The 15,356-nt window shown below is 33.3% G+C and overlaps 3 protein-coding genes across 4 annotated transcripts; 1 reads left to right on the forward strand and 2 right to left on the reverse strand.

Moving 5' to 3' along the window:
• Positions 1 to 434: 434 nt before the first annotated feature.
• On the forward strand, positions 435 to 3,973 carry LOC143567927 (E3 ubiquitin-protein ligase RZFP34-like). Of its 2 annotated transcripts, XM_077054204.1 has the most exons (12): positions 435 to 536; positions 739 to 852; positions 1,604 to 1,691; positions 1,898 to 1,957; positions 2,050 to 2,082; positions 2,186 to 2,263; positions 2,355 to 2,439; positions 2,937 to 3,019; positions 3,115 to 3,206; positions 3,288 to 3,357; positions 3,440 to 3,481; positions 3,571 to 3,969. In XM_077054204.1, the coding sequence occupies exons 2-11, from the start codon at positions 758 to 760 to the stop codon at positions 3,443 to 3,445; spliced, it is 690 nt and encodes a 229-aa protein (XP_076910319.1). In that variant the 5' UTR covers positions 435 to 536; positions 739 to 757; the 3' UTR covers positions 3,446 to 3,481; positions 3,571 to 3,969. The 2 variants fall into 2 exon arrangements, with proteins under 2 accessions (XP_076910319.1, XP_076910318.1); XM_077054203.1 differs by lacking the exon at positions 3,440 to 3,481 and having other exon boundaries at positions 3,288 to 3,375; positions 3,547 to 3,973.
• Positions 3,974 to 4,314: 341 nt separating this feature from the next.
• LOC143567918 (protein SOSEKI 3-like) lies at positions 4,315 to 6,970 on the reverse strand. Its single transcript, XM_077054195.1, has 6 exons — positions 6,545 to 6,970; positions 6,340 to 6,409; positions 5,656 to 5,771; positions 4,883 to 5,564; positions 4,560 to 4,807; positions 4,315 to 4,457 (listed from the first exon to the last, which is right to left on the reverse strand). Exons 1-6 carry the CDS (start codon positions 6,678 to 6,680, stop codon positions 4,399 to 4,401), a joined length of 1,311 nt encoding a protein of 436 aa, XP_076910310.1. The 5' UTR covers positions 6,681 to 6,970; the 3' UTR covers positions 4,315 to 4,398.
• Positions 6,971 to 10,771: 3,801 nt separating this feature from the next.
• LOC143567919 (uncharacterized) lies at positions 10,772 to 11,850 on the reverse strand. The gene is made up of 2 exons (XM_077054196.1): positions 11,643 to 11,850; positions 10,772 to 11,546 (listed from the first exon to the last, which is right to left on the reverse strand). Exons 1-2 carry the CDS (start codon positions 11,691 to 11,693, stop codon positions 10,908 to 10,910), a joined length of 690 nt encoding a protein of 229 aa, XP_076910311.1. The 5' UTR covers positions 11,694 to 11,850; the 3' UTR covers positions 10,772 to 10,907.
• Between the last annotated feature and the right edge of the window lie 3,506 nt (positions 11,851 to 15,356).

Consider the following 15,356-nt stretch of genomic DNA (forward strand, 5'->3'; position numbering starts at 1 on the left):
AAACATATATAAATATTATTATCTTCCTCCCATCAAACCCTATCCAATAATTCAGTTAGGGTGTGTTTGGGATTCCTTATTTAAGGTAAAAAGAATTTTTTGTGATAAGTAGAAAAGGCCTTGTGATATTTGATAAGGAGTTTAAAAACAGTGTTTGGATTAAAATAAGTCAATAACTTATTTTTTAAAAAGTGTTTATTTTAACCTATTGAAGTCAAATGAATTGGAATAAGGGTGAAAAGGGTATTTCAAAACATATAAGAAGATAAGTTAGGATTTCCCAACTTATTTAAGATCATCTTTTAACCTTATCAATAAAGAGAAGCCCATAAATTCTTATAACTTCCCGAACACTTAAATGAAAAAAAAAGACTTATTCAATTTCATAAGTTATAAAGAGAGAAAAATAAAGAATCTCAAACACCCCCTTGCATTGAATTAATTCAGTCTATCCAAAATACATTTTCTAATTCCAATCACAAATCAAACATAACCCGTTATCCCAAATCCAATTGCTTCAAATTCGTCAAATTTAGGTGTGTACATTTTGATCACCGCTAGCTAATTTCCAGCTTTATTATTAATAAACTCAATTGGGTTTATAATATCTTGAACGTCTATATCAAACACTCAATTTCTGAGCTGTATTACTCGTTCTTAATAAATATATATTATTATGATCGTTGTTAATTTAATATTTCTATTTGGGTTTTTGAAATTGATTTAGTTTTGTTTCAGTTTTGGTAGTAAATTAGTAATGGAGCATGAAATGGGTCTCCAAGAATTGAATGTGGATGTACAAGTGGCCAATGCAGATGATTGTTTGGTGAAGGTTGATGAAAGCAATTATGGGTATGTTCTTGTTTTCATATTTTATGATGCTTTGAATATTATGCAATTAGGGGTGATTGGTTGTGTGTTATAAAGCGATTAGTGTGATTAAAGAATTAAAATCTGAGTATCCGATAACTAGTATATATTTTGGATAGAAAAAAGTTAACAACTTTAATCACTTAATGTGTTTATATCAACTATTTGAAAGTTTAGGGGTAAAAATGAGTCGGGCTGTTTGTGAGTCACTCGAGATCGGATTGATATAAAGCTCTAAATGAACGAGCCAACACGAGTCTCAAATAAAGCTCGTTTAGTTATCGAGCTTGTGATTGAGTCTTGTGTATATTTAAGTTTTTACTTTTTTGGACTTCTTTCATTCTTTGAGGTGCTGCACAGCTGAGCTTGAACCGAGTTTTGGTTTGTTTAAGGTGCTGCACAGGTTGAGCCGAGCTTAGGCTTGTTTAAGGTTTTTCTCAAAATATATAAAATAATTGAAACTGTATATAAATTAATTAATAATGAATGATAGCCCAAGCTCTAGCTTGAAAAAACGACCCACGAGGGAGCTCGAGCTTTTGAAAAAGAGTCTGAAACGAGTTGAGCTTGAGCCTAGTCGTGCTCTTGATCGGCTCAGTTCAGTTCGTTTTACACCCCTATTTAAAGCTTGTAATTGCATTTAGACACACATCCAAACACCCCTTACTTAAAAAGAACATAAAAGAAAGCGTAAAATCGTTAGGGATTTATTCTTTTTTTTTTGTTCATTTAGTTGCATGCATTATAAGAGAAGATGCAAGATTAGGGCACCATGTTGTGATGAAATTTTTGAATGTCGCCATTGCCATAACGAAGCAAAGGTAAATTATTTATGATTTAGTTATATTTCGGTATCCATTCATATGTGAAAAAGTAGGGTATCACTGGTTAGCAAGGTATGCTGGTGGGCCCTGAGTTTTCCTTAACGGGTTCTCACGGTTACTGGTAAAAGATAAGAAACACTATAGAAATAAAGATTTTGAATTTTTATTAGTTGCTAACTTCTACTTAATTTTCAACAAATCAGAATTCCCTTGACATTGACCCTCTTCATCGGCACGATGTTCCTCGACACGAAGTTGAAAAGGTGGTTATTGTGTTTTAATTTTCCAATTCTAGTCCAAATTCCCATTTGTGTTTTTATCCTAAATATTTTTGGTTTCATTTTGATTGTTTTAGGTCATATGTTCTGTTTGTGACACCGAACAAAATGTAAGTCGTTTAGCTAATACTTATGCATTACATATTTCAACCAAGAAAATCATTTAATTAAGTTTACATGATTTATGGTTTAAACATTGCATACATTCCTCAGGTTCAACAAAATTGTATTAAATGCGGGGTATGCATGGGTACTTACTTCTGTCAAATATGCAAGTTCTTTGATGATGATGTACGTTTTTAAGATTACTTGTTAATAGCTTGGAGTTTCTATTATCTGCTAAATAATTAAACACATTTAACATTCATTTGATCATCTTCAGGTTTCAAAGAATCAATATCATTGTGATCAATGTGGGATATGCAGAACCGGTGGCGAGGAGAATTTCTTTCATTGTGACAAATGTGGTAAATAACAGCTTAATAAATATCAGTCCTATATATAGAGCCCTGTGTAACTAGGGTTGTAAACGAGCCGAGCCCGAACTTGTCTAGGCTTTAGCTCTGCTCATTAAACTTATGAGAGCTCGAGCTCAACTCATTTATTATTTATTAATCAACTTATATAAATTTATAATTATTTTATATTTATATATATTTACTTAATATAATTCTCATATAGAACATAATATATATAGGTAATATATTAAATAAAAGTTGTATAAATAATATGCTCGTTTAATTAGGCCCGCGAGCCAGCTCAGACTCGTTTATTAAATAACAATATTTTTAGGTTCAAGCTCGTTTATGTTCAGCTCGAATGGAACTTTTAGCAAGTTGATTTCGAGTAGGTCACGAGTGGCTTGACTTGGTTACACCCCTAGTTACACATAGATACTAATATCTTTTGTTTTTATAAATGATCCTTAAGCAAGTTTTGTGGATTCCCATGATTAATATTGTAGGATGTTGCTATGCAAAATCAATTAAAGATACACATGTATGTGTGGAAAGGGCAATGCACCATGATTGTCCTATTTGCTCTGAGGTATTACATGATGCTCTCATTGGTTTTTAAACTTTTATATAGCTAGAAATGTTTTATTTGAATTCTAGAATGAAAATTTTGATCTTGGTTTGCAGTTTTTGTTTGATACATTGAAGGATCTTACCATCTTACAATGTGGGCATACAATGCATTTGGATTGCTTGAAAGAGATGCAACAACATCATAGGTAAAAACCCTTTAAACACATTAATAAAGTTTAAACGTGACGTCGTGTCCCACTTAAAAATAAAAATATGAAACGTTACAGGTATTCTTGCCCGGTTTGCTCGAAATCTATATGTGATTTGTCAGATGTTTGGGAAAAGCTTGATCACGAGGTACGTGTAGTCAAAGTGGTCAAATCATGTCTAATATTTTTTTTTTCAGTTTTGTTTATCTAACATTTGTTAATACTTATAGGTTTAAGTAACTCCTATGCCTCAAACATATCATAACAAAATGGTAAGTGCGATTCAAAATCGCGTGTTCGAAATTGTTATTTTTTTTCTTTATAAATTTGAAATGAGATTTTGTGTTTTGTATATAACTAGGTGTGGATATTGTGTAATGACTGAGAGAATATATCAAGGGTCCAATTTCACATAGTGGGACATAAGTGTGAAAGGTGCAAATCTTATAATACAAGACAAATAAGAGGACATCCTTCTTCATCATCATTTACATCATCAGTTTCTGAGGAAGTTGTTCATTAGCCACACATACATGTCTTGTTTGTGATCATAAAGAAATCAAAGTATTTGTGTGAAAAATAATGAATGAATGATATGTGGTTGGTGGTGGTAGTAAAAGCTTACATTTTGTATTTGCTAAGATGGGTAAATTGAAGTAAATTTTGATACTTGATAGTGTTTGGTCAAATGTGGATTGACTAAAGAATTTAATTCCTTCAAAATAAATGATGTGAACCAAACACCTCTTTATTGTCCAATATTTCTAATTTCAAAAAGCATGACACTTATTTCACATACCTTTAGGCTTTATGTGGTATCCATGTTTTCAGTGATGATGGTTCAAAAAAACATGTGAATGTGACATTATTTTGTGCTGAAATTCAAAAGCCAAAAAGCAAAACTTTTTTGAGTTTGACCTTTTTTTGTCAAACCACTTGAAAGCAATTGAAATATTGCTACATTTGACTCAACAACAATATCAGGCATCAGCAACAGACAAGGAAGATCATACACATATCTCCAAAGTTGAAAAACTCAAAACATACACAACCACTTCACATAATTCCAAAACACAAGTAAAATTTATAAAATTGGCACACACTTTGTTTCTTCATTCTTGCATATTGTGGTTCACTTTTTTTTGTCAAATTAAAAGGGCCAAATGACTAAAATACCCCTGATGAATCATTAACTAACATGATTGATTACCTTCCAAGTGAATAATAACTCGCGCTCCTGAAGAAAGCCTGTTGAAAGGAAACCGAATATAAGTTCAACTGCTCGATCAACTAACACGAGCATTATAAACACGATAACTTATAACTAAATAAACAACTAATTAACTTAACTTTCTTCGATTTTGATCACATTCTCCTTATTATCTCCGAATGATTCCATTCGGTTCGATGGTGTGTTGTCTAAACAAGCTCCAGTGACTCGGTTGCTACCATTGCTAGATATGCAAGGTGATAAAATACAAGAATTAGAATCTTCACAGAATCTCCTTGATGAGCTTCTTGAATGTTTGCCTAATGAACCCATGATTGATCTCGGTATGCACTTTGTACGGGTCAAAGTCGAGTCAAACATATTAATCCTGCATTATGCAACCAAATTAATTATAAGTAAAGCTAATTAACATACTAAAAGTAATACGTACACACAAATTAACCTGTTAGCGCTATACGAAAACGATCGTTTCAGATCACGGGACTCGTCTTTCTTGAACAAATTTGTCTCCACCAAACTCCCACTAAAGTATTGCTTATCTTCCGAATTCATACCGATAAATCTTGGATTTTCAGTCAAGCCAGATAATCTTGAATCTAAGGACTTTGTTCTGCAAGCTAAAGTTTGACTAAAGTTGTGATCTTGTGATAAAACTGACCCACATGAGATTAACCGTAGCAAAGTCCTAATCTTATTTGTGTTTGTGGGAACTTGATCTTCATTATCATTATCATTAACATTGTCTTCTTTTTGTTGTTCTTCAAGGTTTTTAGAGGCTTTAAAGTGATGTTTATCAGCTTTCATTAAAGATTCTAATGTGTCTTTGCAACCAGATGAGCACGTGTCCGATGAAGATGGAGGCGAGTCAACAAGTACATTATCGGTTACAAGACGTGTTATGCAAGTTTCTTGGACTTTCACATGTTCATCTGTTTGAGTTGAAGCATCTGCAAGACCATGTGTGCTCTTGTAAATCTTATATTTTGTCACACTATGGCAACCATCATCTTCTTGTGATATTATGTTTGTTGAGGATGAATACTCGTCTTGAGTAATCGAAGATGGCGATTCGGATAACTGTTTTACGCTTTGTGGTTTCGTTTCTGTAGCGGGAACAAATCGACCTGGAAACAGTTTGTCAGGTGCAACATTTATGATCTATAAATGAATTGATTAATTAAAATTAACATGTGAATTTGATTTGTTGGTTATTACCTGAATTGTGGTGTTCAACAAGCTCTGAGCCTTTGAGGACATACTCGTTTTCGTTAGCGGGAACGATTAAGTCGTCTTTTCCTAGATCATTCCACACAAAAGCATTCTTGTAACTTCTGCATTGTCAAGAAGAACATGATACACTAAGAATATGAAACAAAAAAATCAGATTAAGATGAATTAACAAAGGGGCCAACTATACACGCACTGTCTTACATCTAATCCCACACCGTTTCAAACAATCGTCCAGATAAAGCCGTTTTGACAAAAAAAATTCACCAATTCACCTTCTATTGTCAGAATGGCTGTCCGGATATTGGCCAAACAACAGTTCTGGCCAATAATTTTTTTCAAGTTTGACCGTCTATGGTCAAGATGGTCGTTCGGATATTGGCCAAACGATTGATCTGACCAATAATTTTAAAGTCTGACCATATATGGTCAGAACTGTTGTTCGGATATTGGCCAAATGACTGTTCTAACCAAAATTTTCAAAGTTTGATTAGCCTCTGGTCAGAACAGCCGTCCAGATATTGGCCAACAAATGGCCGGATCAATAAGTTTTAAAGTTTGACTACTTTTTGGTCAAAATGGCCGTCTTGAGTGTTTTGTGGGCGGCCGTTTGATAGTACACGAAATCAAATGGGGTAGTGTAACTATAGCATAGCATGGCTATTAACAAACCTCTTGCAGGACCATGAATACATGGAAGCCATGCCTCTTCCTCTCAAAGAATCAAATCTCTCAATCACATCTGCAACATAAATGTCATAACAACTTTCTTTCTTTAAAATTTAAAAAAAAATCAAAACAACTTTAAAATCAAAGTACAACTAATTTAACTTCAAAGTAAACACCGACACTAAAACAATGTATTCAAAATATATACCTCTCAAGTATAAACCGTCCGGTGAAACGATAGGCACTTCGATGAAGTGAGGATGCTCGAGTTGTCGATTTCGACATAAATAATAAAGCACGGGAACTTTTCGGCATTTTTGCTGCCGAATTATCTCCATCTCCATCTCCAAATTTATGAAAATTATTTGGTTGGAAGTCCAAATATATGAAAACAAGGTTGGAATATTAATTTGGTGAGTGCATATCTTTTGTCCATATTGCTACGATTCTGACAGCAGCAGCAGCATAAATGAAGTAGATTACTAGATATAATATATTTGTGATTGTGTGATGGGATTGGACGAGTGAAGACATCAAATCAGGTATGTGACAGAATAATGAGTGAATCATAAGCGAATTCAAACAGCTTAAGTCATGACAAAAACACTGTAACAGGTTCTGTGTTTGTGTTTGTGTGAGTGGTTTGGTGTATCTATATTAATTAATATGGTCATGTGGAGAAGCTTCATACAACAATATTATTACTATTATTGTTATTATTATTAATATTACTGCGCACTTTCATACTGTATCAAATTGAGTGGATTTATGGTAGCACGGGATTTTATTCAAATTTCAACAACTGCCGTGCAGGGGAGTAATTATGTCAGCCCAAGGTCGAGTTATGTTTGTGGGTTGGCGGGTTCAACTTGATACGAATTTGAACGCGACTCTTATTATTTGAAAGTTGTGTTGAATATATGAATACGTACGTGACAATGAATATTTGCTAGGTTAACATGAACATGACTTGTTTAACACAGTTTTTTTTCCCATGTTATCATTTAAAAGTTACAATTTTAAAACTCGTGTTTGTAAAACAAGTACAATTATATTATAAAAATCTTATATCATTTACAGTTATAAGTTCAAAATTTTAACACAAAATATAGCCAACAAAACTATTTTATACTATAAAACACATTTTAAGATGGTTAGACGAGACAACTCGTGAACTTGGTGGGTTAACTCATACACACCTTGTTTGACTGAACATGTGCATGTGTTGTGTTTAAGTTATTACCCTTAAATTTTAAATATTTACGGCTAGTATTTTTGTTGATTGATAATTTCATTGTAAAATTAGTTTATTTTTTAATACATATTTCAGTTGTGAAACGTCTTGTCTATTTCAGAAAAAGTTTACAATATAAAATGACTTTGTGTGACACATGATATAATATTAACAATATCTACATAACACGCAATGAGCATGTGGTGTCCAAAATAATTGTAGATATGCAAGTCATCTTGTGTTATTGTACTTTAAAGATCCTATTAACGTATGTCTATGTCATACTTTATTTTAGAGTTTTAGGATAGTTAGATTTTTAGGATATTTACTCGCGTAACAAGCTTATACAATTTTCAATAATTAACTTTTTCTTAAACTTTAGAAGTGTTTCTTTATGAGGCATACGATCGAGCATCTACAACACGGAACATGTATTTTATGACGAACGTATATGTATTTGTAAAATAAAATGTGGTTTTAGATGTAACGTTTCAGTGATTTAAATGTACGTATCTCATCATTACATTATAATACATATAATGCAATTCGTTCATGTGTTAGGATGAATGTACGCTTGATTACTACGTACCTTAATTGGTTTAAGTGTATCATTATAACTAGTTTGTGTGCACCGTCATAATCGTAGTGCAATAATTTTTTTAAATCATTATTGTTTTCTGTATAAAAAAATTATAAATATCATTCTAAATTATAAATTAAAGATAGTAAAATTTTCAATTTTAAACCTTTCTTGACACTAAAGTATTTGGATTAAAAAATGTCGTTGATATAAACAACGTCAAGAATACAAATTGATTTTTCTTTTTAAATAGTTGTTACTTCCTACTCTTTTACAAAATTTTAAATAAGGATGAGTATATGTTCGGTCTAGGTAATTTTTTTGTGCGTTAACATTAACATACAAAATATCATAGGAACACACACATATTTTTAGCCAATCAACCAGGTAGTATTTGGTATGTAACAATGATAGAGGTAATCAAATAAATCATTGCGAAGCAATGAAAAAAAATGTTTGGCTAGTTAATAGAATGAAATCATATATTATCTCGTCCATTCAATTCCTTCTAAAAAATCACAAATTTATTTCATTCGTCGCTTTTTATATTTTCTTCATTTCATTCCTCCTTTCACTCTCCATCAACTCCACCACCTTAGCTTCGTTTTAGACACGGTTTGATTTGTTGTCATGCTCGCTCAACAAAGAACCCAAATGAAATGGTTAGAATCTATATTGACCACAATTACATATAAAATTTATGTGTCTAAATTTGATGAAAACCAGTTTAAAACTAGCGAAAAAATATTTCAGTCATTTTCCTAACAGTAAACAACACAAGGTTACCGCATCAAATACAAAAATAAAATAATTATTAATAAACAAAAAGCTAAATAATAAAATAACAATCTAAACTAGAGGTGCATAAATCGGGTTTTTCTAATACCCGGTTCCGGGTATGGAACAAGTTCCGGGTATAGATTTTAAGTACATGCGCTCGCAAAAACGTTGTGATGAGTGAAATGGACAACACTAAGAGGAACAATTTGTTACTAGTAGCGAGATGAGAAAACAGGATAAAATTTTTAACTATTATAGTTGTTTGGTAACCAGTAATATATGAACTTCATTTTCTTGATTTATAGTTTTTGTAAGTGGTTATATGAATCATTTGAGGAAGAATGTGGATATTTCCCATTTGCAATTAACTGCATAACGTCCAACGATAATTGGAGAAAATACAGACAGTTTTGGATACTGTTGTGACTTGTGAATGCAAGCCATATTGTTAACTACAATCAACTTGACTCATAGCATAGTCTTGTTATTTAATCAGTTGTGAAGGTTAATCATTTTAAAACATTAATTCAAGATGTGACATACGAGCCTGCAAAACGATCAAATAACTGGCTCAAGTTAATGAAAGACTATATGTACATGTATTCATTATTCAACATTACTTTTGTTTATCAATTTATTTATTTTTATTTTTACAAATGATGGTTTATACTTTGTGCAGTATTGGCGACTCGTTAGATTACCCATTGCAGCCTTTCACGGGCAAGGAATACACGTCGATGGATATGGCGCTTTTCTCCTTAACTTTTTCTTCATTATTTCGTGTTCTTAATTCGTACGTGTCTGACCCTTTAATAGTTTTCAGGTTGCTGACATGTATAATGCTCACAGGCACACACATGCAAGATAATAATCAAGATAATAATGATTCATGAAGTCAAGTGGAACTTGATGGCCCTTTAATAATTTCTTTTTTATGTCTATGTAAATACTTGAAAGAAAGGTAACTCTGTGCTACATTTGTAGTTTTTTTGCATATAATTTCTAGTTAATAATTGCTAAAACACTTTATTTTGCGGTTTTGAGTTCGGACAGAAGTAAAGGTGACACATTAAACGTCGGACCAGTCAAAATTTTCTATTGGTATAATCATTAAACAAAGCACGTTTTAAAGGAAATAGCTAGTTTTATCTGTGGCAATTTAGATCTAAAAAAGCCACCATCAGTGTGATTTATCATTACTATTATTGCATAGAATCTTATGATCTTTGAGTCATGTCTGGTTTTTGTGTCGGATTGGACTAGACTATAACTACATTACTATGTAAGGCTGAGGGGTGTGGGGGGCGCGAGAGGGGGCGCGAGCCAATAATATTGTGACGTGTGGCAGAGAGAGAAACTTGATGAGATGGGTGTTGGAGCCCCCGCTCGCGCCCCTGGCCCTGGTGTGGAGGGGCGCGAGCAGGGGGCGCGAGCGGGTTTTTTTAACATTCCCAACGGCTATATTTAACATTCCCAAACTCTTTCTCGCGCTCTTCCCAGCCGCTACCATGCTTGCGCCCGCCTGGAAATCCGCGCTCGCGCCCCTCTCGCGCCCCTCTCGCGCCTCGGTGGTGTGGTGCTCGCGCCCCGGGGCGCGAGCGGATGGCCTCATGCGCCCTTTCTCGCGCTCCACACCCCTCAGCCTAAACCTTGACATTATTTATAAAAACGGTAAAACATAAGTAACTAAAAATAATGAAAACAAGTGACTTTTTGTTAGATCTTTATTCTGATCCGTGGGTCCCACATTTCCTACCTTCATCTTGTCAAATCCCAATTAGCATCCAAAGCTTAATTAAGTATTGAATCCAACATTCATAATTCATCATCCATCATGCATAATTATGGACAGATACGTTTTTTTTAGAACGATTAACTCACACGTCATTTAAAACTACTCTCAAATCTATACATCAATGTCTATCATAAGACTAGAAACCGTAGTTATTTAAAAAAGAAATAATTTTATTACACACCTTAATACTGTTGAACTGCATACCTTTGATATATGGTATCCGTCGATGAATCAGAGCTTTCAGGAAAACCTCTTTTCTTACTAAATTTCCCAATTAAGCCGTTGACAGGTGGTGGTGGAATCTGGTATGTGTCTAGTGGGGGCGGAGGGTGCTGCCAATGTGGGAGCGGTCCCGCTAGCAATAGGTTTTGCAACAAGGGCCCCGCTTTTATCACCGCTTCCAAAAACTTTCCCTTTTCGGGCAAAGCCTTCACCGGGAACCCCAATTCCCACTCTGGCATCACCACATTCACCGGTGGTTGTGTAAACTGAATTGACGGTTCCACCACCGGCGATGAAACAATACTTTCTTCGCAATCCGATGACAAGAACCCGCCATTGGTAATATGATCAAGATCATCTTCAATGCTTGATACCGCGGCATGTGGCTGTGGCACGATGGTTTGAGCTAGCCCGAGACACTTAACGAGTGTTTGGTATCGATTTTGAGCTTCGAGTTTTTCATTAATGGCAATGTTCAAGACTTGTTTGAGTTGAGTCAACTCATCATCTTTTTGCTTCAATTCTTGTTCAGCTTTGAATCTTGCTGCTTCAAGCTCCATTGTTGTGATCAAAAGAGACTCACTTAACTCCTCCACACTCTATATCAATTTTCAATCCAATTCATTCAAAACCCATAAAAAATGTACAAATTTTAACTAACATAAACTGAAAAATAAAAAAAGATGGAATTAAACCTTTCCATTGCAGAAATATGTCCAATCAAGAAAATTGGTTAGATCTTCCATGTTTACTAGCAATTTTACAAATGCTGATGATTTGATATGATAGACTAATAAAGAAAGTGAATGGATTGAGGTGAGTTATAAGGAGTGATTTTGGCGCTAAATGACATATTATTAAGCTACTGTATGTCTACAGTTTAAATGTGTTACATATTATAATATATTATTGTAGCTATCAAATACCGTTATGACTTATGACAACTTGTTATAATATTAAAAAGTAATAAACATATAAAAAGTTTAATATCTAATCTCAAAAAACAAAATAATGAAATATACTTGTCATGTATATATGATTATGTGTTTTAATATTTTTTGAAAATAAGTGAGGGAAAGGTAGTGAAAAAGGACAAAGATTAGAGGAAAATGGGTCCATTTAAGAGAGTAGGAGCATAAGTAGGTTAGTGGTCATATCTTTGTCTATATATATTTGAACCTAAAGTCAAAAATAGATCTTTTTTTAAAGCCGTCTAATAAATCAAGTTGAAGGCGTTATTAATATTTCTATATTTAGGAATTGTTAACTTTCATTAACTGTTGTACATAAAGTCATTGAAGTTTCAAGATGTGTTATATTGTTGCACTTACTTATGATATATGGTTACATATACAACCGGTGGCATTAATTATTATGACTTATTTGTTATTTTATGTGTTTAAATTGAATTTTTCATTCTAACGTGTATTATTGTTGACAAATTTAAGTAAAACACACAAACACCTCATATTTACAAAGTAACATATTACACTCACCAACATATTACTAATAGATATAAATGACAACTTTTGTGCCGCAAGTGATCTATTGGAGCCACTCGAAAGCACCTTAGTGGTCATGGAAATTTTGTTTTGTTTTTGTTTGGTTTTTTAGATCCAATACTGTGACAAACATATAGTAAACCGACCGAGTGATTATTTAGTTCTATTCTTTTGTGTTTTAGTTCCGGTATTATAACGAACATGATAGAAAACAACCAAATTTGCATAAGCTCCCTACTTTTGTTTCAATTACAATATCGTAACGAATATAACGAAAAAGGACACAATGCCAAATTTGTTGTTGGTTTAGTTATGATACATAAAAATGTGACGGAGACCAACCAAATCTGCGTCTACTCATGTCTCAACGCCAGGAATTGACAATGCTCGGGTTTTACCAACGCTCGACTTTTACCGCCTTAACACCCGTGATTGACAACGCTTGGGTTTTACAATCGCTCGGGTTTTACAGACATTCTCGACGCAACGCGCCGTGTGAGCTACTAGTTAAACACAAATGCAAATACGCGTGTATGGATGGATACACAAGCCTCGATCTTTATATGGTCTTTACGTAACTTAAATATACGCCTCTTCATTTGTTTTTCATGGAGGTATCTTATATGTTGTTCTTCACTATCTCAAGCCACATCTCTATCTTTAGTAACATAGACACATATTTGTTCTTCACACAAGTTAAGCATAAAATTTTACGTAGAGAGCCCTCATTTACTTATCCAAATGAACATAAGATTGGAAACTTCATAAAAGTTCAAAACTTTAGTTGTTAAATTATTTTTAAAAATAAGAAACTTAATATAAGCTTTTAGTATAAATATGAGGTGCATAAAGTGATATCTACACTCATGATTCGAAATCATATCATAAAAAAGTAATCTGATCTTCACAAGTTTCCACCACCATCACAACTTCACAAGTCTTTTACATTGGGTCCTTCCCTTTGTAATGTTTGAGAACTTTAATTTTTTCAGTTATGATATTAAGCTCTACAATTCTCACAAATGTATAAATGACTCCAAATTATGTGAATTATATGACTTCTGGACAAGTATACATGGTAGAATTACCTAATTGCAATATGCCCAAAATTTGTCTTGTGAGTTATAATTTTTTTTTGTTATGTGAGTTTTGATTTACGTTAAGTGCACCGTTATGTCTCTAAAACCTTTAGTAATTGTCTCAAACTGATACTTGATGAATTTTCTTAGATCTAATTTTGACTACCGTGGTGAAATGAAATGAGTAGTTATTTCGGTTTTTCTAGTTTAGTATAGGTAGAATATAAGATCTAGTATTAGACAACGGTAACAACTAAATATTCTCATAAGGGTGGAGGGGGTTGATGTGGTTCCAACAATTAATCGTTGGCCAAAGAAAATAGACGGGAATCCAGATTAGCAAATAGAGAGAAAATTGAGACTAATTGATATTCTTCATTCATAATCCTAATCGAGATACTGATGACTTTATAAATAGCCTTACATTACCCATGGAATTACAAAACTAACTAACCCACTAAGTCACTAACCTACTTAATATGACCCACTACTAGAATGTGAAATGCTTAAAACAAACAACTACTAATGCATGCAAACGTGGAGCCTAATTAGTTTGGTGATACATAACAGCAGTTTAGTTGGAGGGTCTATGTACTTTGGCCAAGTAGTCAAGTACCCCTAGCACACCACCCCAGGTTTATCAAGTAGCTAGCCAAGTAGTTGGATCGAGTATATATACTTGGGTGAACTCCATAGGTTGTAATTGGTATGGTTTTGGTTGACTTGAGTTGCCATCATCCTATTCGTTTATTGTTAAGTGGGTACTTGGGTATACCGCCCCCATGTGGTCTATCTGGTATGTTTAATAAACTTTCTCTTTTTTGAATGACTAACAAAGCCCGGCCACTCGGGCACACCCGTTGGCAAAGCCCACTCTCACCGCAATCTCAGACAACGTTGGTGGCCCAGCTAACCACTAATTCTAGAGGAAACCCACTGTCTGGAAGTTCACTGTGGTAAACTCTCTGACTCACGTATGACATCTTTGTTATGAATGAGACTCAAACTCACAACTTTCCGTAAGGAAAGCCATGGCGCTTACTATTATACCAATTGACTTTTGGTGGTATGCTTAACAAAGTAATTAGTAGTAGTTGACAACATTACTAAATAATATAAAATAGACGTATACAAATATTTATTAGATAATGATGTTAAAAGGCTTTTGAGTAATTTTATTTCAAATGCTTGACAATGCAACAAAATAACTATTTCTATACATAGTTTACATTTTCTTTTATTAAATGTTTAAAATGTTTACTTACAAATATAGACAAAAGTAATGTCATCTGCGGACCCAATATAATACAACATAAGTTATGCACAACAAATAAAAAAATAGTATATATGTTTATATTCATATTTTATCATCATATATGTATAAAATAATCACTTCTTACGACCTTTCAGTCATGGCTAATTTTAGGTAAGCTTAGTACAATAGTACATATAACATTAGATATCGTTTTCTTATAATTAAATTATAATAAGTCTGAATCCGTAACCCTATTAACACCCTAGATAAATTCAATGCTAATGGTTGACAAAAGATATGATATATTAATATGGAATGTCTAATATTAAATATCTAATATTAAATATCAGCAACCCGTCTTGAATGTAATGGTTGTGGATGATATTAAAGCTCTACAGTAACAAAAATAAAATCGCAAGCTCTAAAGAGAACACTGATAACATTACTTGATAACAGAGATGGTTGTGCTACAAACTTACAATATGTTAATTTTTTTAAGTTCTACAACACATAAATATAAATATAAGGGTATAAACAAGTCAAATGTAATAACACCTTTTTGTTGTTATGTCT

The sequence above is a fragment of the Bidens hawaiensis genome, unplaced genomic scaffold (assembly GCF_021521415.1).
Source record: "Bidens hawaiensis isolate Kalapana, Puna unplaced genomic scaffold, B.hawaiensis_p1.1 tig00023712_1, whole genome shotgun sequence".
Classification (NCBI taxonomy): Eukaryota; Viridiplantae; Streptophyta; class Magnoliopsida; order Asterales; family Asteraceae; genus Bidens; species Bidens hawaiensis.